The sequence below is a fragment of the Eulemur rufifrons genome, chromosome 2 (assembly GCF_041146395.1).
Source record: "Eulemur rufifrons isolate Redbay chromosome 2, OSU_ERuf_1, whole genome shotgun sequence".
NCBI classification, from domain to species: Eukaryota; Metazoa; Chordata; class Mammalia; order Primates; family Lemuridae; genus Eulemur; species Eulemur rufifrons.
The window spans coordinates 37621711-37647541 of NC_090984.1; the positions used below are offsets into that span (position 1 = coordinate 37621711).

General features: G+C 33.8%; 1 protein-coding gene across 4 annotated transcripts in view; it reads left to right on the plus strand.

Moving 5' to 3' along the window:
* ZNF280D (zinc finger protein 280D) overlaps window positions 1-25831 on the plus strand; it is a 110364-nt gene that overhangs the window by 20772 nt on the left and 63761 nt on the right. For 3 of the 4 annotated variants that reach the window (XM_069459494.1, XM_069459497.1, XM_069459504.1), the window contains 6 exons: window positions 2118-2264; window positions 5084-5149; window positions 5250-5389; window positions 16195-16312; window positions 19516-19686; window positions 19836-19945. In XM_069459494.1, coding sequence (XP_069315595.1) covers window positions 2118-2264; window positions 5084-5149; window positions 5250-5389; window positions 16195-16312; window positions 19516-19686; window positions 19836-19945 — 752 coding nt within the window. Of the gene's footprint in view, window positions 1-2117; window positions 2265-5083; window positions 5150-5249; window positions 5468-16194; window positions 16313-19515; window positions 19687-19835; window positions 19946-25831 lie in introns of those variants that run through there. The other variant, XM_069459511.1, reaches the window with a different exon arrangement.

Here is a 25831-nt window from a genome sequence, read left to right on the forward strand (position 1 = left end):
GTGATGTATTCTTAAAAACACAAACCCTTAAAATTGTTACAGTAACAAATGCTCACATAAAAACAAATAATGTAAATAAAAAAGTGAGTGAAGTAGAAATATGAAGTGTTTTCTTTCCATTTCTAGAGGTAACTACTATTATCAATTTGGCATACATGATCACATGTTTCTTCTATGCATAGACAAAAAAATTATTTCTAAAAAATTATAAAGCTATTATGTGTCTTTTAATTTCTTTCCTCAACAATATATCCTGGCTATATTAACAATGGCAATGTCCTGTTAAAAAGAGCAAGGAATATTATTATATAATGTGTTAGTTTGCTTGGGCTGCCATAACAAAGTACTATAGACTGGGTGGCTTACCCAATGGAAATTGTGGAATTTTTCTCACAAGTCTTGAGGCTAGAAGTCCAAGATTAGTATGTTGTAGGGTTGGTTTCTTCTGAGGGCCATGAGGAAGGGGTTCCAGGCCTCTCTCCTTGTCCATCTTCTTATATCTTCACATGGTGTCCCCTCCTGCGGGTGTCTGTGTCCTAATCTCCTAATAAGGACACCAGTCATATTGGATTAGGGCCCACTCTGGTAACCTCATTTTAACTTAATTACCTTTAAAGACCCTGTCTCCAAATATAGTCACAATTCTGTGGTAGTAATTATATGTCATATATCTTCAACATAGGAATTTTGGGGAAATGCAGTGCAACCCATAAAATATACCAACTGGATATAAATAATACTTTTACTATCAGTATATAATAGATCTTCCTAATTGTTTAAAATTAGATATTGCCTGACTTCAAGTCCATAGATTATCATGTGCTATGTGCCTGCTGCCCATCTAATATGTGTAGGGGGAAATATACTCCCAATGAGCTCAGATGGGCCTTGGGTATATAAAATGAAGACACATGAAGAAATGGTAAGCAGTTTGAAATGTATGTTAAATATTTAATTGCCTGATATAGACCATCAATGTAGTTTAGAATTTGAAGAAAAGTAAAATCTTATGGTTTGCTAAGGGAGTTATAATTGAACCAAGAATTAAGGGGGACAGGAAATTAATATTTTGTTGAAGTTAGGTACATTATATGGCATTTTCTTGAAGCTATGTAATACGTTTATTAGGTAAATATCATACCCATATTACAGATGAGGAAAATAGATTCAAGTAATTTCTCTAGTGTCACATGATTAGAAACAGTGCAGTGAAGATTTGTACTATTGAATTTGATATCAAGTACATGCTCTCTTTGCTCTAGACTAGAATGATATAGTGTATAGGTAAGAAGGAAGGATATTCTGTATAGAGCAAGCAGTATAGATATTAGCTCTTGAGATACACAAATAGGGTGGTGTTTCAAGTATTTAAAATATGCAAATGCTAAGCTATGAATTGCCAGTGAAAATTAGTATTTTTAATTATTTGACTTGAAGAACTCTGTCTAATTAGTAAAAGAGTACAGTTAGAGAAAATAGGGGTCAGTTCCTGATGTTGATGACATTTGGGAAAATGGGAAGGCCTTTTTTTTGGGGGGGGGTAGGTGGACTACTAAACATATAAGTAACGTTAGACCAGGAAATGATTTGTGACATTCTTCAGGTGAGAAATGTCTAATTTGTCCTGATGAAATAAGCCGCACTTATTTTCCATATTTTATTCTAGAATCTCTTCCCTGCTTTGTCCTGTGCCTAGCATTCTTGAATCTGGTTCAATTTTTCTAGTTTATCTCCCACGTTTCCTCTTATTCTTAGTTTATTTCTCTTTTGTTAATACATTTTTTTTTAAAAAAGATAATGGTTAGATATCATGCTTTTTATAGAGATAATCATAGTCCAAGTATATGACTGAAACTCACTTTGACTGGATTTGACTGTTCCACATTTTCTGTCTACTATAAATAACTAATGTCATCCATTACCTATCTAAATTTTACTAGTTTATATCTTAGAGAGTAAGCTCTGAGTTTCCTGTGTGTTACCATGTACTGACTACAAATATCAATTCAGAAATTGCTACTGGTATTATTAATATAGAATATTATACTATATATTACAAAAATGTTTTTATTTTTCTTTCTGAAAATAAGGTTTACTTCTCTCTTTTTGAAAATTAGATAATTCAAAAATGGCAGAACTCTTTATGGAATGTGAAGAAGAAGAGCTGGAACCATGGCAGAAAAAAGTAAAAGAGGTTGAGGATGATGACGATGATGAGCCCATCTTTGTTGGAGAGATATCAAGTTCAAAACCAGCAATTTCAAGTAAGCATTTACTTTAGTGAAGCCAAGTTTTATGAGGTATTGTTTCTAATGAAAAACTTGTAAACTGTTTTATAGGTACTTGACATCCTTGTTTTTTTTTTTTTTTTGAGACAGAGTCTCACTCTGTTGCTCAGGCTAGAGTGAGTGCCGTGGCGTCAGCCTAGCTCACAGCAACCTCAAACTCCTGAACTCAAGCGATCCTCCTGTCTCAGCCTCCCGAGTAGCTGGGACTACAGGCATGCGCCACCATGCCCGGCTAATTTTTTCTATATATATTTTTAGCTGTCCATATAATTTCTTTCTATTTTTAGTAGAGGTGGGGTCTCGCTCTTGCTCAGGCTGGATCATCCTTGTTTCACTGTAAGGAGTTAGAGATGAGAGATAGGGTGGGACGCCAGTAAGAACTTGGGAATCAGTATAGGGATGTGATTGGGGACTTGAAAAAGGAAGTAAGAGATTAAATATCAGATATGAGAAAAGAAATGAGCTAATATTAGCTGGTGACAGTGGAGGTCTTCTAAGAGTGGAAAGCATAATTTTTAGTGGAGCTAAGTAACAACCTATTTATATTTATTCCTTTTTATTTTTCTCACTTAAACCCAGAAGCACAGAAAAGGAAGGATTTGGAATGTTTTGCTTAAAATTTCAGAATATACTAAATGAGTTTGTGTGAGTCTCAGGTGGAAATCTCACATCCAGGCCTCATTACAGTGTCATCTGTACATGACTATAAAATGCATAGGCAGTGAATGGTAGCACAGTCTCTGGCCTGTATACTGAGAAAGGCTGTAGCTTCTGACCACCTCCACCTTCCAGCAGCTCCTATTTATATTCATAAAAGAGAAGGGCATTGTCTACAGCCACTGTACTTGGATGATATAGCAGTTAGTTCACTTAAATCCTTATTGCTTTTTAGCAGAACAACTTGGTACCTTTATGGATTATTAGCTTTTAGTTAGAGTAATTGGAGTTGACATTGTTATAATGTTAAAGATACTGATGTCCACTCAAAAATGTGTGATAGAATGCAGAGAAATAATGTACAAATTTCAGGGAGAAAAAGAAGATAGATCCTTTTCCATTTCATTTACATGTTTGTTTCAAGCCAGGAGAATTTACTGAAGAATATAATGTACCCAGCATACTAGAATGCTTTCACTTACCATTGGCAGTGCTTGAAAAGTGTGATTATAAGACTACTTTAAAATTTTCTGAAAGCCTAGTTCTTACTTCTGTTGCCTCTAAACTTGGAATGGCACTTTTATTCAGTTTTACCAGAGGGAGAATAATTTAACTGATTGAATTTTTAATACCATTTCCTGTGGCAGATTATAATCTCTCATGGAGCGCTAAGTGAAGTGCCTCTTGGATTATAAAATGAATTAGGCATGATGGCATGCATGTTGGTGATAGCGGAACATAATATTATATTCTCTTAGTTATTGTTTCCTAGTCACTGATTATTTTATACTGGATATTATCATATTGCAAAATTGTTATTCAAAATCTTATTGAGAACATGGCAGTTAAGATTCATGTTGAATTTGTACTGATTGTAGATGACTGTTAACAATATTCAACTAGAACAATGTATATTAGTTTAAAATACTTCTATCAAGAAGGGGATTGACCCCAGTAGAATTTTTGTGAACTGTTAAGATGAAAAATTAAAATGATTTTATTTTTGTTTTATATGTAAGCCATAAAATATTTTAACATATATAGAATATGAGTTAAATATGAACTTCCAGAAAGGAGGGTAGAAACTTGTGCTTTTGTAGATTACAACCACTAAAAAGTCATACAGCAATAGTTCTTTGATGGTTTGAGTAAATATTTAATCTTGAATTTCTGAGTGAAAACAGTATCAAGTTGTTTGAGCAGGATTTTCTCCAGTAAGATTTCTGCAGTGGTTAATTATAGAGCACTGCATTGACATTACCAGAAAACTGTATTTTTGTGTGAACCTTTACTTTATAGAATTACTTAATGAGATCTCGTTCTTTTCTACTATGATGGGAAAAAAAGGAAATTTTTACAAGATTTGGTGGTTTTTTTGGGTACTTTTTTCCAAACTAGAAGTTTTAGGCAAATCCTCACTCTTCCAAATTTTAGTTTAGTAAGCTAAAAGTAACAGAATTTACATGTGTGTAAGAGTAAGAAACTTTAAACTGATCCTCAAAGTCATGTCAGGCTCAGATTGACTTCTGGTGTAGTGATAGATTTGAAACTACTTAACTTAAATATCCTGGTTAATTAACTGTTGGTTCATTTTAGTCTGAAATCTCTGATAGTTTCCCCTTCAAAATTTAAAAGTAATGGTAGATAATCCAATGAAATGGTCCATAATGAAACTTCAAGGCTTTTAGAGGCATGAATGGAATGTGAAAGTTGGGCAAGGCTTTGATTTTGCGTCATAGGAACCCAAGTGTATGTACAACCTTGTCATCATTCAAAGATCTATCCTTCAATTATAGGTTGTATATAAATATAGTTTTGGAAAATTTTTATTCTGTGGATTATTTCTTTGCTATGCAGAATGTTTTTATTTATATATAGTTAGATTCTGTTACCTCTGGCTTTTAGATTTTGAGTTATAATGAGAAAGATGTTCTTATTCTATGAAACAATTAATGCTGGTAATCTTGTTTTCTTTAGTAAAGATGTACATGTTTAAAATTAACTGTATTCTTAAATCAGTATTAAGTTATATACTTCTTCCAGGAATCTGTTTAATTGTTTTCAATTCATGATTTCTATTATCTTAGTATATATTTCATTCAAAAAATAAATTTTAAAATAAATATAATTTTTTGTAGATATTTTGAACAGAGTTAACCCCAGCTCATATTCAAGGGGACTAAAGAATGGTGCACTCAGTCGAGGTACAGTTTTATTATACTGTTTTCATTTTAAAGTGAAGTATTTTGATAAAATTGATTATATAGAAATATATTTAGTATATTGTGATATTTTAAAATACAGGTATTACTGCTGCATTCAAGCCTACAAGTCAACCCTACATGAATCCAACATCAAATCCAGTGACTGCCTCGCCAGTAAACTTTCGTCCTGAATCTAGATCTTCAGATAGTTCTGTTATTGTTCAGCCTTTTTCTAAACCTGTAAGTGTTTCTGAAACTACACAGTCAGCTCAGGGATACATTGGATTTGATATATCAATATCAAGAATACCTTATTAAAATCTTGGACTGTCACAAGTACTCATCCAGTGGAAGCATAATCAGCCTCAAAAATGTCACCATCTTTATGATAGCTCAAGCAGTACTCAAAGTACTGCGGGAGCTACTTACCCAACCTGTTAATAAATTAGATAACATGCTTAAATTGGTATAGATTGAAAACTAAGCTATGAAAATAGAAATAAAAGTATATAATCAGTAATAAATATTACATAATGGTAAAATATTTAAGATTGCAAACTGGGCCACGAGTTCTTAATTGGAAAAATTATCAAGAGGCCATTGTAGCTTTTTATTCTGAAAACATTCCTTCATAGTTTAGGTATTTTAAAAAAACTTTAACAAAAAGTAATAGATAATGATAGTAGTTAATATTTATTGAGCTGCTAATATGCATAAGGCTTTGTGCTAAAACTATACATAAATTAATGTCCTTTGATTCTTAAACATCCCTATGAAGTAGTCACTTATTATTGTCCTCATTTTATCATTGAGGAAACTGAGGGTCATAGATGTTAAATGATTTACTCAAAATCAAATAGCTGGCAGATGCTGGATCTGAGATTCCAATACAGGCTAACCGATAGTTTATATGTGTGTATATATACACACATACATATATGTTGTATATAAATGTATACTTTCAAAAAAATGGAAGAAATTGCCTTAGTTCGATAGTTCTCAAAGTATGGTCTGCAGTCCCCTGGTGTTCCCCAAGACCCTTTCAGACTTTGAGAATCAACACTGTTGACATCTTAGTCAAAGAGTATTTGCCAATTCAACTGTGTTGACATGTGCACTGATGATGCCAAAGCAATGGTAGGTAAATTACTGGTGCCTGAATATGAATCAAGGTAGTACCACCAAACTGTACTCATAGTTTTTGTGTTCGTCACCCACTGTGCATTCATAGTAAAAAATATTCCACTTGTACTAAATTCCCTTTATGAAGTATTAAAATGTTATTAATTTTGTTAACTCTCCACCCTTGAGTATATATCTTTTAAAATATTCTGTGTGATGAATTCGGTAATATGCATAAAGTGCTTATATGTCTGAAGTATGATGATTGTCTTGAGTAAAAACACTTGTGTGATTGCATAATGGCAAAACTACCTGCTTTTTAAAAAAAAAATATTATACCATTTTTGCTTGAACACTGACATTTTTATACTGACAAGTCATGGTGTGTTAGTTATTTGTTTCTGTATATCAATATTACCATATAACTTATATGGCTTAAAACAACACACACTTATTATCTCACGGTATTACAGTTTCTGTGGGTCAGGAGTCAGATCATGGCTTAGCTGGATCCTCTGCTTGAGGGTCTCACAAGGCTGCATTCAAGATAGGGTCCCTGAAGTTGCTTTCTCATCTGAAACTCTACTGGGGAAGTATCTGCTTCTAAGTTCACGTGGTTTTGGCAACATTCAGTTCCTTAAGGGTTGTTGGACTGAGAGTCTCAGTATTTTGCTGGCTTTTGGCTGCCTCCTTGCCAGGTGGGACTTCCAACATGGCTGCTTGCTTCCTGAAAGCTACCAAGGGGGAGAGAGTCCTTAGCAAGATTTCCTTACGGTCTTAGGTAACATAATTATGTACACAAAATCATGTATATCCTATCACCTTTGCCATATGCTATTGTTTAGAGGCAAGTCAGAGGTGATACCCAATACTCAAAGGGAGGGAATCACACAGGATGTGGATACCAGCACCTGCGCATCATGGGGGCCACTTTAGAGTCTTGTCTGCCATACACAGTTACTTAATCTTGAATGTTTAATCCTCAAAACTGAACAAAGTTAACCTGTCACTTAAAGGAAAACAACCAATAGTAATATTTTTTGCCAATGGTAAAATTTTAACTTTCAAGCAAAAATTAAGATTTTAGAAAACTTTTATCTGCCATGACGATCTTGACAGCTTCTTAAAAGTTGAAGACTTTTCTGATAAGTGGTGGTATTTATAAATAATGCTTTTTTATATTATATAATGAACTATATTAACATTTGGAAGATCTGCATAATTTGATGAAACCATCATTTTCCAAATAACCAATGTATATGTTACAAAATTATGCATTGGTAAAAAATCCATTTAAAATCTAAGATAGACCAATGATTTTAACGGAACAGAGTACAAAAAAATTGAGGGATATAGCTTTAGATTTCACACTGCCACAAACCTTTAAGTAAGTACCAACTGTTGAGTTTCGCTACAATATCAAATAGTATATCAATAGTTATCTTAAAATGCTATTAAAATATTCCTTTTTTCATTTATATATTGCTATGAAGCCATATTTTTTTATATTCTTCGACCAGAACAACTTGTCCTAGCAGATTGAAAGAAGAAATAGTGAGACTAGCAGTTTTTGATTTTCAAGAGATTTGCAAAGATGTAAAACAATGCCAGTCTTCGCTAATTTTTTGTGTTTGCAAGTCATTTTTCACAAATATTTATGTTAATTTGTAATGAGTTTATTATTTAAAATGAATTAATATTTAAAATTTTTCTGTTTTGGTTTCTAGTATGGTAAATATTGATAAATACAACCAATATAATAAAACATTCTTTTTGGGTTTAATAATTTTTAGGTGTATAAAGGGGTTCTGAAGCCAAAGAGTTAGGGTACCACTGTCTTAGAAAAATAATAGTATATTAAAAAAAAAGTTTGCTCTTTAGACCTGCGGCCCCCAACTCCTGGGCCACAAACCAGTATTAGTCCATGGCCTGTTAGGAACTGGGCCACACAGCAGGAGGTGAGCAGCCGGTGAGTGAGGGAAGCTTTATCTGTATTTACAGCCACTTCCCATCATTCCCATCACCGCCTGAGCTCTGCCTCCTGTCAGATCAGCGGTAGCATTAGATTCTGCATTACGGTGAGTTGTATAATTGTTTCATTATATATCACAGTGTAATAATAAAAGAAATAAAATATACAATAAATGTCATGCACTTGAATCATCCTGAAACCATCCCCCACCCTGGTCCGTGGAAAAATTATCTTCCATGAAACCATTCCCTGCTGTCAAAAAGGTTGGGGACTGCTGCTTTAGACAATAAGGGAGACTGCTGAGTCTCTCTCTTGGATCCTGTAAGGTTCCACAGACTATTTCTAATGTTTTAAAAAATGTAACAAGTGTTTCTGAAGATGGAAAGCTAGCCAGAATGTAAAAATTCTTTACTATTAGTTGGCATCAAATTAACCCAGTGGTTTTCTCACGCTTATTATAAGCTATTTGGCATTTGAGGGACAAAAAAACTGGAAAACTTCGTTGTTTGATAGTTTGATAGATAAAAATCTTTCCAACATTGAATGCAGAGAGAAAAAAATATAAGGCAAGGGATGGTATCTTTGGTGTTATAAAAGTTAGAAATTAGAGCCTTTTCTGACTCAGAATGTTTTGTTTCTGTAGTATAGTTTTTAAATCAAAGCACCTCAATTGATGGTTCCTAATCCTGGGAGTCTTTTAAAAAAAGAGAGATTTTGCCAATTGGTGTAGGTGAGGCCTAGAAATAATACCTTTTTAAAAACTCTCTAAGTGATTCTACTGTGCAGTCAAGGTTAAGAATGACAGAGGTATATTCTGGTATGAATTGAGAATCCTGTTTAAGGGACTTTTCTCTGAATTTTGGAAGCTATTAGTGTTAATAAATTATAATTAATAGTTTTTTATTTTGTCATGTTTTGTATGTTTTTTACTTTTTCATGGAATATCTTTGTATCTCAACATTTCTTTCATGTAGGCAGGAAGGGATATATTACTATTGTTATTACTTATAAAGTCAGTGTGATATAGCTTAAGGGCCTGGGCATTGTAATCAGTCAGACCTAGGTTCTAATTCTGGCTCCATCAGCAAGTGGGGCTGTATTGGAAGCCTTACTCAACCACACCTAACCTTAGTTTACCCATTTATAAAATGGGAAATAATATTAGGTCTTTGTTAATACTGTCGTGATAACTACTTGATGTAATGCATGTACTGTGAAGAGCAAGTGCATACAAAACATTAAATTGTGGCTATTCTTTCAGGTTGAAAGGTAAATAACTTGAAGCTCAGAAATGACTTGCCCAAGATTACATAGTTAAATAAATGTGCAGGTCTTCTGAATCCCAGTCTAGTGCCTATTCTACCATTATTATTGTATTTACTCTCTCTGAACTGTTTAATAAGGCATTAAAAGTTCGCTATTGGAGGATTATTTTACCCAGTTATTTATTAAATAACATGTTGCCTGCTCTCTGAAATTGTGGTACTTCATTAACCAGAGTTGTTGCTTAGGAGAGTATTTAACAGTATTAACTTTATTATACTTCTGATAAAGAACTATTTTGGAAAATGCAAGTTAGTAATTTTCATTTTTTCAAGTGCAAATATTTGGAGAAAATAGTAGGATTGTGTTTGGTTATAGTTAAGTCAAATGGCATTATTGATTTCTTTCTTTATTTATTTTTTTAATACTGCATGTAAAAGCTCAAATGCCTGTATCTGTCTGTTAGGCCTCAGATTCTAGGAGTGGTTTGGGTTTCTTGAATAACTTGTTTCCATAACTTCTTAACAAACTCATGTCTGTGGAAAAGTTAGTAAGAAAGCAAACTTCTTAAAACCTAATTATTCCTTAATTTATAATCATAAAATAAAATCCCTGTGTTTCTATTATAAAATGTATTTTCGGAGAGAGTTTAGAAGAGAATACCTCCATCAGGACCATATTGTATATGCAGATACGTATTTCTCTTTTTTCACTGAACATTCTACTTGGAACATGTCATTGGATATTCCTAAAAAAGCATGGTGTTAATGATCCCGTGATAGTTTATCAATTTATTTTACCATTCCCACATTGTTGGACATATAGGTTATGATTTTTTTTGCTATTATAAATAATTCTCTCTTAAGCATTTTTATATATTTCCTTACCATAAATTCCTGAAAGTAGAATAATTAGATCAAAGGAGATGAACCTTTTAAAGCCTTTAATGGCTACTGCCAAAATTTTTATGCAGAAAAATTATATCAAAATTGACTTCTACTTTGCTTATAGTGAATGTTGTCATTAGTTTTAATTTTAACTTTTTAATTCAAACTTATATTAGAATTATAGAAAAAATAGTACAAAGAGTTCCCATATAACCCTCACTCAGTTTCCCCTAATGTTAACATTTCACTTATCATAACCAGGTAATTAACATTAACTAAACTGTAGACCTTATTAGAATTTCACCAGTTTTTATATTAATGTCTCTTTTCTTTCCCAGGATCCTATTCAGGATCCCACTTTGTGGTTATTTATTTCTTCTTAAGTCTCCTTATGTTTTCTACAGTTATTTATTCTTTCTTTGTCTTTCTTATTTGTAATAGATAGTATGGTCTCTAAAACAATACCAATTTAATAGTTAAACATTACTATTGTTTGTATTTCTTTGACTAGTAAGTTCGAAAAAAGGTATTTTGTATGTGTTGTTTATTTGTATTTTACTAATGCATTGTCTCAGTTTGTCTTTTGCCTATTTTTCTCTTAAAGCAACTTTTAATTTTTAAGCATATCTAATCTTAGAACTTGTGCTTGTTGTATATTGTGACATATATTAATAGAATGGTCTAAAAGTCACTCTGAGAGCTTACTCTGCACAGAGTGTCTTTTGTAAACAGTATTGGAGTACGTTTTCTGTGTATCGGTATACTTAATATATGATAGTATTGGAGGATATGTCCCGAAATAATATTGATCATACATTTTATAATTATTTATACAAAATATATATATATATATGCTTACATACAAGTTTATAATACTTTGTACTTGATCACATTATGATTCATCTCATACTTTTCACTCCTCTCTTAAGATCTTCGTTGTTAGCTTAGACCACCCTTCCTCCTGATAGAAAGGCTGAAACTTCCTTTGTGTCCCAAGGCCTTCAGGAGTCGGGCAGCTGGCCCAAATCACTCCTATAAACAACCACTGTTCTAAATCCTGTCTGCTTGGCATTCTTACCTGTTCACCCTACTGGCCAGGTTAATTTCATATTTGCCTTATGAGACAGAAGATTTCCTCCAGCATGGTAAAGTATAAGGGGCCTGTTCTTTCTCTTTCTGACCCATAACTTATGCATTTCCAAAATTCATATCATGTGATATATTCATCCTTATCGCTGCTGCACACTACTGCAGATTGATTCCCAGCTTTATTTTGGATGTTGAGTTTTTGGAGGTATAGAAACCTTTAATGTTTGTAGTCATGTCAGTATGTTTTCTCTTTTTCTCTTTTCTTTTGCCCAAATAGTTTTCCAAGTTCTATTATTTGCTCCTTGATGGCAATACTGCATGTTTAGAAGCCCTCTAAAGTGTATTAATCTTACCGATATAAATTTACTTTATCTTTACTTTGAATAGGTTGGACTAGAATTTGCCCCCCATTTTAGTTTTTACTCAGGAATAAACTAGCTCTTAAGTAATAGCTTGCTTTCAGTTTTAGTAGATGATAATTTTGACAAAGTAGTAATTACCTTGTGTTTTTTAATTTATTAATATTGAACCATTTTAACAGTGTTGATTCTGCCGATTCATGAGCATGGTATTGGTTTTCCATCTGTTTACGTCCTCTGCTGTTTCCTTCCTCAGTGTTTTGTAGTTCTCCCTGTAGAGGTCTTTCACCTCCTTAGTTAAATATGTTCGCAGGTATTTTATTTTCTTTGTTGCTGTTGTGAAAGGTATTGAGTCTTTGATTTGGTTTTCAGTTTGACTGTTGTTGGCATATATGAATGCTACTGATGTGTGTATGTTGATTTTGTAACCTGAGACTTTGTTGAAGTCCAGTAGTCTCTTGGCAGAATCTTTGGGGTTTTCTAGATATAAGATCATATCGTCTGTCAGCCCCTGCTACAACTTCCAGGGAGAACTATGAAACACTAGGAAAAGAAATTGTAGAATATGTAAACAGATGGAAAAATCTACCTTGCTCATGGATTAGTAGAATCAACATCATTAAAATGTCCATACTACCTAAAGCCATCTACAGAATTAACACAATCCCTATCAAAGTACCATCATCATTCTTTACCGATCTAGAAAAAATAATTCTGTGCTTTGTATGGAACCAGAGAAGACCTTGTGTAGCCAAAGCAATCTTAAGCAAAAAAAAAACCCAAAAACCAAAAACAAACTGGGAGGTATCAGTCTACCAGACTTCAACCTGTACTACAAGGCTATAGTAACTAAAACAGTATGGTACTGGCATAAGAACAGACATAAATATCTTTGGAACAGGACTCAGAATCCAGAGATGAAACCATTTGCATATGGTAATCTAATCTTTGACAAAGCAGATGAAAATATACACTGGGGAAAAGAATCTCTTTTCAATAAATGGTGCTGGGAAAACTGGATAATTACATGCAGAAGATTGAAACTGGATCCCCACCTCTCACTTCTTACAAAAATCAATTCAAGATGGATAACAGACTTAAACCTAAGGCATGAAACCTTAAGAATCTTAGAAGAAGATGTAGAGAAGACCCTTTCAGACATTGTCCTAGGCAAAGAATTTTTGAAGAAGATCCCCAAAGCAATCACAGCAGCAACAAAAATAAATAAATGGGACCTGATCAAATTAAAAAGCTTTTGCGTAGCCAAGGAAACTATCATTAGAGCGAATACACAGCCTACAGAATGGGAGAAAATATTTGCTGTCTACACATCCGACAAAGGGCTGATAACAAGAATCTATCTAGAACTTAAAAAAATCAACAAGAAAAAAATCAAACAACTCCATCAATAAATGGGCAGAGGACATGAACAGAAACTTCAAAAGAAGACAGAATAATGGCCAGCAAACATATAAAAAAAATGCTCAACATCTCTAATCATTAGAGAAATGCAAATCAAAACCACAGTGAGATGTCACCTAACCCCAGTGAGATTGGCCTTTATCAAAAAATCCCAAAACAACAAATGCTGGTGAGGATGTGGCAAGACAGGGACACTTTTACACTGCTAATGGGACTGCAAATTAGTGCAACCTCTGTGGAAAATAATTTGGAGATATCTCAAAGAGCTAAAAATAGAAATACCATTTGATCCAGCAATAGCACTATTAGGCATCTACCCAAAAGAACAAAAGATATTCTATAATAAAGACATCTGCACCTGAATGTTTATGGCAGCACAATTCATTATTGCAAGGATGTGTAAACAACCCAAGCACCTGTCAATTCATGAGTGGATTAATAAAATTTGGTATATGTATACAATGGAATATTACTCAATTATAAGAAATGACGGTGATCTGGCACCTCTTATATTTTCCTGGATAAAGCTTAACCCCATCCTCTGAAGTGAGTTATCAAAAGAATGGAAGAATAGGATCCACATGTACTCGCCATCAAATTGGCACTAACTGATCAACACTATGGTGCTTACATGGTAGTAATATTATTCCGGGATTGGGGGGTTGGGGTGGGTAAACTCACAACTAATGGACGTGGTGAGCATTGAAGGGGGGGAAAAGGCACGCCTCAAATCATGGTTTGGGTGTTGCAAAGTCATAACATGTAACCAAAATGTTTGTACCCCCATAATATCCTGAAATAATAAACAGAATTTATCTTTTATGTAAATGTAATGCTAAAGTACTTAAAATACCTATAAATATATAAAGATTGAACATTTTAAAGCATGTAAACGTTTTCTGTGAAATTAAATTATTTCTGAATAAATAGGCTTTTTATAGATAAAAAAAAAAATCATATCGTCACCAAAGAGTGATAGTTTGACCTCTTCTGCCCCCATTTGGATGCCCTGATTTTCTTCTCTTGTCCGATTGCTCTAGCTAGGACTTCCAGCACTATGTTGAATAGAAGTGATAATAGAGGGCAACCTTGTCTGATTCCCATTCTTAGTGGGAATGCTTTCAATTTCTATACTACCCGAAGTGATCTACAGATTCAGTGCAATCCCTATAAAAATACAAACATCATTTTGTGCAGATCTAGAGAAAATAATTTTATGCTCTGTATGGAACCAGAGAAGATCCCATATAGCAAAAGTAACCTTAAGCAAAAAGAACAAATTGGGAGACATCAATTTACCAGACTTCAAGCTGTACTACAAAGCTGTAGTAACTAAAACAGCATAGTATTGGTAAAAGAACAAAGACCTAGACCAATGGAAGAGGACTGAGAACCCAGATATAAAACCATCCTCATGTAGCTATCTGATCTTTGACAAATCAGACAAAAACATACACTAGGGAAAGAATCCCTATTCACCAATAAATGGTGCTGGGGAAATTGGATGAGCTACATGTGGAAGACTGAAATAGGATCGGCAACCCTCTCACCTCTCAAAAACATCAACTCATGATGGTTAACAGACTTAAACCTAAGGCATGAAACCATAACAATCCTAAAAGAAAATGTTGGAAGAACTTACAGACATTGGCAAAGAATTTATGAAGAGGACCCCAAAGGCAATCACAGCAACAACAAAAATAAATAAATGGGACCTGATCAAACTAAAAAGCTTCTGCACAGCCAAGGAAACTATCATCAGAAAGGATAGACAACCTAAAGAATGGGAGAAAATATTTGCATGCTATTCATCCAGTAAAGGGCTGGTAACTAGAATCTATATAGAACTCAGAAAAATCAGCAAGAAAAAAATCAAACCACCCCATTATAAAGTGGGCAAAAGACATGAACAGAAACTTTTCAAAAGAAGACAGACTAATGGTGAACAAACAAATGTAAAAAGGCTCAACATCTGTAATCATCAGGGAAATGCAAATCAAAACCACAATAAGGTATTATTTAACTACAGTGAGAACTGTTTTTATCAAAAAGTCCCAAAACAACAAATGTTGGCATGGATGTGGAGACATAGGAACACTCATACACTGTTGGTGGGACTTCAAACTAGTACAACCTTTATGGAAAGTAGTATGTAGATACCTCAAAGAACTTAAAGTAAAGCTACCAGTTGGTCCAGCAATCCCGCTACTGGTATCTACGCAAAAGAAAAAAAGACATTCTATAAAAAAGACACCTGCACTCGAATGTTTATAGTAGCACAATTCATAATTGCAAAGATGTGGAAACAACCCAAGTGCCACCAATACATCAGTGGATTAATAAAATGTGGTATATGTATACCATGGAGTACTACTGGGCCATTAAAAAAAATGGTTAACTACATATTGTATCCCCCTGGATGGAGCTGGAGCCCTTTCTTCTAAGTGAAGTATCACAAGAATGGAAAAACAAACACCACATGTCCTCACCATTAAATTGGTACTAATCAATCAACATTTATGTGCGCATGTGGGATTAACGTTCATAGGGTATTGGGGCAGGAGTGGGAGGGGAGGAGGGGATGGGTAAATTCACACCAAACGGATGCGGTGTGTGCTGTCTGGGTGATGGGCATGTTTGTAGCTCTGACTTGAGTGGTGCAAAGGCAAGTTATGTAACCAAAGCATTTGTACCCCTGCAATGCTCTGAAATAAAACAATAATTGAATCATCAAAGGTTATCCTTAGAATATTGACATATAATTAAATTTATCTTTATGAAAATTTATGAGATAAATTCTCATATAATTATATGAGATTATATGTATAGTGTATACATTATATACAATACAATTATATAAAATAATTATATATAAATATATATAACTATGTTGAATAAGTGTAATATTCTTTCTTTGAACTATTTTAACAGGGTTATATAATGAACTCATCACGAGTTGTATGTAATAAGTCTTCAGAGTTACTGTTTGACTTGACCCAAGATACAGGATTATCACATTACCAAGGGGGACCAACACTTTCTATAGCAGGTTGGTTTTAGTACTTTTTCATAAAAGTTACAGAAAGAAATTTGATGAATATGCTTATGGGATTGACTGTTTTGAAGCCCATACCCTTGGTGTGAAGTTTTTCATATATCATGAGGTAAAATGGCACTAATTGTTCTTGAATGCTTTTCTTGGATGATTTTTATATAAAATCTTATTTAATAATAGAATATTTTATTTCTTCCTATTAAGTAGGTTAACCAGCTTTGAGCTCAGTCTCACATAGAGCTAACCAGGGGCTGAAAAATCTTAAAATAATTACCATGAGTTAGAGAAGTCTTTGGGTACCCCAAATACTCTGTTAAAGAAGTATTAACTAGTTTCTGTGACCACTAGTGTGAAAAAGCATATGGTTATAGTTGATTTCTTAATTAGGTCACTGTTTTTTATTCCAATAAATGATTTTAGTATGATAGTTAAATATGATTATAAAGTACAGTTATAAAGTGGCTACGATAAAGAAATAGTGATTTTTACATGGAAAGTACTCAGTAAATGTCTATTGCAGAATTAATAAACTTTACCTGTGGAAGATTTAAAGTTCTTTGAGTATATGCTATAACAAAGTTCTTCATCAACCTAAAATAAATTAGTGTATTATAAAAGAATTTAATCTAATTAAAAATTCCCTCTAATCATGGCAATTATTTCATATTAGTGATTTGTATTAAAATATGTGACTTAATAGACATGATTTTTTGGAATTTTTGGATTTTTTACTAATAAATGAGTATGGAGAATTTACCACACCCTCCTCCAATTATTATTATAGTAATGACTAGTGCTTAATCTGTTTTTCCATTTTAATGATACTTTGACATTCATTCATTTCTCTGGGTGTCACTTACATACTTATTAAAAATCTAGTTCAGAAAATAGGTAAGAACCAAAAGAAACAGGGAGAAAAATGTTTTCTTAGGTCTGGTTTTACAAACCACATGGACTTCATTCATAAAGTGTGAATTCTTGAAACTTCTTGGGAGTAAGGACAAACAATGACCCCTACTCTCTCTCTAAGTTTTTCTACTGCAGAAGGTAGTATTTTAACCTGAGCAGTAAGTAGGATGATTTGTAAAATGTAGGTATGAACTGATATTCTTAAGATTTTTGTAGTTTCTATTAAGTCACTTAACCTCTATATGCTTGGGTTTTCTCATATTGTTAAAATGAAGATTTTAATTTTTTTTTTTTTGTATAATGCATTCATCCTCTACACCTGGAACTTACCATTTAGAGATACAATTTTAATTCTTGCTCCACTTTACTCAGGGATTTTTTGATGTCTAAATAAGATAAATGAAATGTGAAAATGCAGTATAAGCTTTATAAGAATTGACAACAAACAGTTTTTATGATGATAATTATGAATGATATATGCTGTGTGTTCAGTAGCATGACTAAGAGACTACTCTCTAGGGAAATTATGGAGGTTTGGAGAAGACTGAATTGTAGCTTGATCTTGAATGAGAATAGGATTTCTACTGGCAGAGATAGAGCAGTTGAGGGTAGGGAATAGCACAAGCCAAACACAACAGAAATAAATAATGGGTCAGAATTTAAAATTAACACAGAGTGATTTTATTTAACCTTGAGATTTCTTATGTTAAAAAATTCTTTCATTAGAACAGTCTTTTTCTATCATTCAGTCTGCTATATATTCAGTTGCTGAATTCAAAATACCAGCACTCATTGGTTTTAAAGTAACCTACACATCTCACAAGACACAGAATTTTTCCCATTTACCCAGTGTATCTATCAGTAATCAAGTACCTTGAAGATGGGGAAAAAATAATTTTTATGTTACCTCAAAAGATGAAACAGAGGAGCCAACTAGTATAATCCTCTTATTTTCCTGGCATGTTTACCCTTATTAAAAAGCTGACAGGTGACTCTATTGGAATAATTTTTTCCCCTCTAATGTAAGTTAAGATATAAAATATTTGTTAGTAACGATAATAACTATCATATATTACTGAGTGCTTTCTGTGGTACTGAATATTTTGTTTGGTGCTTTAAATACATTGTCTTATTTCATTTTCAAAGCAGCTTTGTAAAATAAGATATTATAACTTAATTTACAAAACAGGAAACTGAGGCTCAGAGAAATTCATTAAACAAGCTAAGAATACATTGCTAGTGAGTGACAAGGTCTGGATTTGAACTTGTCTGATTTAAAAAGCCTGGAATATTTCTAATATATTTACTTTACCACTTTCAGTATACAGTTGGAAGCATTAAAATATGCCGTACATTTTTAGCATCTTTGTTACAAAGTATAGTTTTATGTTATTGTCAGAAAGGACTTTGCCTGGCCTGGTTATAGCCAGAATATCTCCACTTATCTTGATAATCATTAAATAAGGCTAAAATCCTGTCGCCTTAAGATAATAGTTTTCAAATAGAAAAATATTTTTAGGAATGAATGAATGATTAGTCTTTTATATGAAAGTCTAGTAAGTGGAAAAGAGTTTCTCTGTCAGACATCCTCAGTATATTCCCTAAAATGAAGCCATTTAGCTCTGGGGAACATAGTGTGAAAATCATTATACTAACTACTTCTGTTATGTTCCCTTGCATGTGAATGAATAAAATATTATTCGAGATTAGTTATTTCCACTTTGTACATAGCATAAATGGGCTATATCACCTAAAACCATGAGTAGACAACTTGTCAGTTTGTTAAGTGGCAAAAGAACTAACCTTCCTTCCAGTGTTTTAAATTGTTAAATAAAAAAGCATCTTAAGGGTTGCTCTAAATTTTTGAAACAAATAAAATTTATTATTGTTTTGTTTTTATAAGCCCTGATGTACTTAGTGCATTTATGTATCTAAAGATAATTAATTTGTAGGAACTTAGTTCAGAGTGCACTCTGTCGTCTTTGTTTTGCTTGGAATATTTTGATCTTTTATAATAGCTGTTTATATATTTCTTTATTTTAAACTGTATTTAGAATTCTCTAGATTATTTTATAAATTATTTGAATGTATGTAGTCCATAATAAATGTATATGCAATTTCTTCATACCCCCTGAATTTGGATCACATCAAATTTTATCATTATCATTTGTATGATATGATAATTCTGTTATATTACCATTAATTTTGCTCCAGAGTGTTTTTACTTAGATGTAAGCACTATCCCAAAGTGTTTAAAAATATTCTTCTCACTATTTAAACCATTGCAGGTATGAATGAAAGTTCATTTTTATCAAAACGTCCTTCTACTTCTGAAGTAAATAGTGTTAATCCAAAAAAGCCTAAGCCCAGTGAAAGTGTTTCTGGAACAAATTCCCTTGCTGTATGCCCTTCAGTCAAATCTCCTTCAGTGACATCTTCCCAGGCTGTGTCTCCAAAAGGTAAATACGAAATCTGCTATACCAGAGGAAATTATAGTGTTTATGCAGGAATTGTAGACATTGTTATAAATTTAAAAACTATCATTATTCGTTATTTAAGGTTGAAAAGTGATAATTTTTGAATCACAAATGTTCTGAATTTATTTTAGGTGCAAATTCCTCATCAAATCAATCTAAAAATGGAACACCTTTTCCAAGAGCTTGTCCAAAGTGCAATATTCATTTCAATCTTCTGGATCCTTTGAAAAATCACATGAAGGTAAAACTTTGAAAATTTAATTTTTAAAAAGTTTACAAAGCCCTAAAATTATTGATGATTTATTTATAATACATAATGGTTTATCGAGAACTCTTTTTATATTTGTATTTTAATGTAACTTAGGTAAAAATTTACATTCATAATGATTATGTAAGATTTTAAAATTCCTTCAGAATCATCAAATTTAAAAAATTAAGTTCATATACATTATAATATATGCTTATATTCTAATTTTAAACAAAAATACTGTATAAATGAGAATATTTTATTTACATAATTATGCTGTTCTTCAGACTTCTTGTAAAGCAGGCATTTTATCATATGTTTAATCTTTCATATAACTTAAACATTGTTATCTTATTTTTACGTCCATGTTAACGTGTGCATGTCACAGTAAACAAAGAAAATCTGAGTTTTAGATTTTAATTTTCAACAATCACACCTAAACTCCAGAGGGTGGAGCATTTCACATGAAACAATTGTTTTATCTCAGTCCAGAATATAGTTCATATAATTGTTAAAATTTGCCCTTTTTTTGGTATAGAAGGCTCTTGAATTTAGGTTATAAGAAATTTTCAAAGTACTAATGAAGTATGAGGTTTAGGTAACACTTAAAATATTTTGGTAGATGTTATGTACAGTACTCTGCTATGTCTGTGTAAAGATAGTCTGTATTCTGTTTGTGTGCCGAATATAAATGGCAGGAAGGGGGAAAAGACAAAAGCAGTGCAGATTACATGAGGAAAAGGAGGAGAAGAAGGGTGCAATGGTAAAGAAGTATTTTAGGAAAAGATCTTGCTCACTACTTCAGAGATTAACAAATTTTTATTGAAATTCAGCATTTTACAAAAAAGCAGAAAAAATAAGGGAGCTTTAAAAAATTTCAAATGCAATTTTTTTATTCATGTACAAAACTGTGTTTGGTCTATCCCTACTTCCAGCTCCCTGACTGTAGCCCCTGATAACTGTACTTTGTGCTTTGGTCTTAATATAGAATTATCATATACAAGTGCTTTCAATTTGTTTTTTATGTCTTGCATTATAGATGGAGAGGGGGAAAAAAGGGTATGTTCTTTAGTTATCTATTTAATTTTTCAAGTAGGTAAGAAAGTCACATGATTCAAAATTAGAAATGCTATAGGGATATACAAGAGAAGAATCTTACCCTGTCTCTTATTTACCTGGTTCCCAGCATGACTCAAAGAAATTTTTTTTTTTTTTTTTTTTTTTGTTGTTGTTGTGGGTGTTGAAGACTTTTTTTTTTTTTTTTTTTTTAATTTCAGCTTATTATGGGGGATACAAAAGTTCAGGTTACATACGTTGCCTATGTACCACCTGTCCCCCCAAGTCAAAGCTCCAGGCGTGTCCATTCCCCAGACAGTGCACATTGCACTCATCATGTAGGTATATACCCATCCCCTCCTCACACCCCCCTCCCCGAGTCAGCACCTTCAAGCATGGGCATTCCCCAGACGGTGCGCAACGCACTCATCATGTAGGCATACACCCATCCCCTCCCCCCACCCCCCACCTCAGTCTGATATCCGATTGGTATCATTCCCAGATGTGAATTTAGGTGATGATCAGGGAAACCAATTTTCTGGTGAGTATATGTGATACTTGTTTTTCCATTCTTGGGATACTTCACTTAATATAATGGGTTCCAGCTCTCTCCAGGAGAACCATAGAAATGTCGTATCTCTGTTATTTCTTATAGCTGAGTAATACTCCATGGTATACATATACCACAGTTTGCTAATCCATTCATGAATTGATGGGCATTTGGGTTGTTTCCACATCTTTGCAATTGTGAATTGTGCTGCTATAAACATTCGGGTACATGTGTCTTTGTTATAGAATGACCTTTGTTCCTTTGGGTAGACGCCCAGTAATGGGATTGCTGGATCAAATGGTAGGTCTACTTGAATCTGTTTAAGATATCTCCATAATGCTTTCCACAGGGGTTGCACTAGTTTGCAGTCCCACCAGCAGTGTATGAGTGTTCCTGTCTCTCCGCATCCACGCCAACATGTGTTGTTTTGGGACTTTTTGATAAAGACCATTCTCACTGGGGTTAAGTGATATCTCATTGTGGTTTTGATTTGCATTTCTCTGATGATTAGGGATGTTGAGCATTTTTTCATGTGTTTATTAGCCATTCTTATATCTTCTTTTGAGAAATTTCTATTCATGTCATTTGCCCACTTTTTGATAGGGTGGTTTGATTTTTTCTTGCTGATTTTCCTGAGTTCTAAATAGATTCTTATTATCAGTCCTTTATCTGATGTGTAGTATGCGAAAAATTTTTCCCATTCTGTAGGTGGTCTGTTTATTCTCGTGACTGTTTCTTTGGCTGTGCAGAAGCTTTTTAATTTAATCAGGTCCCATTCATTTATTTTTGTTGTTGCTGTGGTTGCCTTAGGGGTCTTCTTCATAAATTCTTTGCCTAGGCCAATGTCTGTAAGAGTCTTTCCTACATTTTCTTCTAGAATTCTAATCGTTTCACACCTAAGGTTTAAGTCTGTAATCCACCGTGATTTGATTTTTGTGAGAGGTGAAAGCTGTGGGTCCTGTTTCAGTCTTCTACATGTGGCTATCCAATTTTCCCAGCACCATTTATTGAATAGGGATTCTTGTCCCCAGAGTATGTTTTTGCCTGCCTTGTCAAAGATTAGGTGTCTACATAAGGATGGTTCTATATTTGGATTTTCTGTTGTGTTCCACTGGTCTGTGTCCCTGCACTTGTGCCAATACCAGGCAGTTTTAAGAACCACAGCCTTGTAGTATAGTTTGAAATCTGGCAAATTAATACCTCCCATTTTGTTTTTGTTGCTTAAAATTGCTTTTGCTATACGGGGTCTTCTCTGATTCCATACAAAGTGTATAATTATTTTCTCTACGTCTGTGAAAAATGATGTTGGTAATTTAATAGGGATTGCATTGAATCTGTAGATCACTTTGGGTAGTATAGACATTTTAACAATGTTGATTCTTCCGATCCACGAGCATGGTATGGTTTTCCACCTATTTACAAGTTCTGCTATTTCCTTCCTCAGTGTTTCGTAGTTTTCCCTATAGAGGTCCTTTACCTCTTTAGTTAGATATATTCCTAGATATTTTATTTTCTTTGTTGCTATTTTGAAGGGTATTGAGTCTTTAATTTGGTTCTCCGTTTGACTGTTATTGGCATATATGAATGCCTCTGATTTGTGTGTATTGATTTTGTAACCCGAGACTTTGCTGTATTTGTTAATCAATTCCAGGAGTCTCTTGGTTGAATCCTTGGGGTTTTCCAGATATAACATCATATCATCAGCAAAGAGTGAGAGTTTGATCTCTTCTTTCCCTGTTTGGACTCCCTTGATTCTGCCCTCTTGCCTGATATCTCTCGCAAGGACTTCCAATACTATGTTGAAAAGTAATGGAGACAGTGGGCAGCCCTGTCTGGTTCCAGTTCTAAGTGGGAGTGCTTTCAATTTTTCCCCATTCAGAATGATGTTGGCTCTGGGTTTGTCATATGTGGGTTGTATCATTTTTAGGTAGGTTCCATCTATGCCTATTTTGTTAAGCGTTCTTATCATAAAAGGGTGTTGAATTTTGTCAAAAGCTTTTTCTGCATCTATTGAGAGGATCATATGGTTTTTATTTTTGTTTCTATTTATGTGGTGAATTACATTTATAGATTTACATATGTTGAACCATCCCTGCATCTCTGGGATGAAGCCCACTTGGTCGTGATGGATTATTTTTTTGATAAGCACTTGGATTTGATTTGCTAGGATTTTATTGAGAATTTTTGCATCTATATTCATAAGAGAAATTGGTCTGTAGTTCTCTATTTTTGTCGCATCCTTTCCTGGTTTTGGTATCAATGTTATGTTGGCTTGGTAAAACGTGCTGGGGAGAATTCCATCCTTCTCGATATTGGAGAATAGTTTATGTAGGATGGGCACTAGTTCTTCTTTGTATGTGTGGTAAAATTCGGGTGTGAACCCGTCTGGACCAGGGCTTTTCTTTTTGGGAAGGTTTTTTATTGCTGTGTTGATTTCAGTTCTTGATATTGGTCTATTCAGGTACTCTATTTCTTCCTGGTTGAGCCTGGGAAGGCTGTGTGTTTCTAAAAATTTATCCATTTCCTCCACATTCTCCAGTTTGTGTGCATAAAGATTCTTGTACAATTCATAGATGATATCGTGTATCTCTGTGGCATCGGTTGTGATTTCTCCTTTCATGTTCCTAATGGAGGTTATTAGAGATTTTTCTTTTCTGCTCTTGGTTAGTGTAGCCAGAGGTGTGTCTATTTTGTTTATCTTTTCAAAGAACCAACTTTTTGTTTTATTAATTTCCCTTATGGTTTCTTTGTTGTCCTTTTCATTTAATTCTGATTTGATCTTAGTAATTTCTTGCCTTCTGCTGGGTTTGGGGTCGGTCTGTTCTTCTTTCTCCCGCTCTTTGAGTCTATTCATTAGGTTGTCTATTTGCAAGTTTTCTGTCTTTTTGATATAGGCATTTATGGATATGAATTTTCCTCTCAGGACTGCTTTAGCTGTGTCCCATAGATTTTGATAAGTTGTGTCTCCATTGTCATTTAATTCAAAGAAACTTTTGATTTCCGTCTTGATTTCTTCCTTTATAGAATAACTGTTCAGGAGAAAGTTGTTTAGCTTCCATGACTTTGAGTAGGAATGAGGGTTTCTGTTTGGGTTCATTATTACTTTTATTCCGCTGTGATCTGAGAAGATCCATAGTATAATTTCTATTTTTTTAAATTTTTTAAGACATGCTTTATGGCCTAGGATATGGTCAATCTTAGAGAATGTCCCGTGAGCTGATGAGAAGAATGTATATTCTGCGGACTTTGGATAGAATGTCCTGTAGATGTCAGTCAGGCCCATTTGTTCTAGCATTCTATTTAAGTCCATTATTTCTTTGTTTATTTTCTGTTTGGAGGATCTGTCCTGTACTGTCAGTGGGGTGTTAAAGTCTCCAGCTATTACAGTATTGTTATCTATCATTTGGTTCAGATCAAGTAGGGTTTGCTTTATGAATCTGGGTGCACCTAAGTTGGGTGCATATATATTAAGTATAGTCATGTCTTGTTGAATTGTGCCTTTCACCAGTATATAGTAACCATCTTTGTCTTTTATTACTTTTGTTGGTTTAAAAACTAAGTTATTAGAAATTAAGACTGCCACACCAGCTTTCTTTTGGCTACCATTTGCTTGAAATATCGATTTCCATCCTTTTATTTTCAGTCTAAATGCATCTTTGCAGGTTAGATGAGTTTCCTGAAGACAGCAGATACTTGGTTTGTGTTTTTTTATCCATTGGGTCAGTCTGTGTCTCTTGAGTGGGGAATTCAAGCCATTCACATTTATTGAGAGAACTGATAAGTGGGACAGATTTCTGTTCAGCTTGTTGGGTAGAACTTCACTGCTGTGTTTTCTCTCTTGAGCCATTGTGGTAGCTGGAATTTGATCTTTAGCTCTTGAGTAGTTTTACATTCGTGGGTCTTTCTTGTGCTGGTCCGTGTGCAACTCTCTTTTTAGTACTTCTTAGAGGGCTGGTCTTGTCTTGGTGAATTCCCTCAGTCCTTGTTTATCTGAGAATGTCTTAATTTCTCCTTCGTATAGAAAACTTAGCTTAGCTGGGTACAAGATTCTAGGCTGGGCATTATTCTGTTTCAGAAGAGTGAGAATGGGGCCCCAACCTCTTCTTGCATGTAAAGTTTCAGTTGAGAAATCTGGTGTAATTCTAATGAGCTTTCCTTTGTATGTTACTTGTTTCTTTCTCCTTACAGCTCCAAGAAGGGACTCTTTAGTGGATATTTTGGTCAGCCTGATGACTACGTGGCATGGTGTTTTCCTATTTGCTATGAATCTCCCA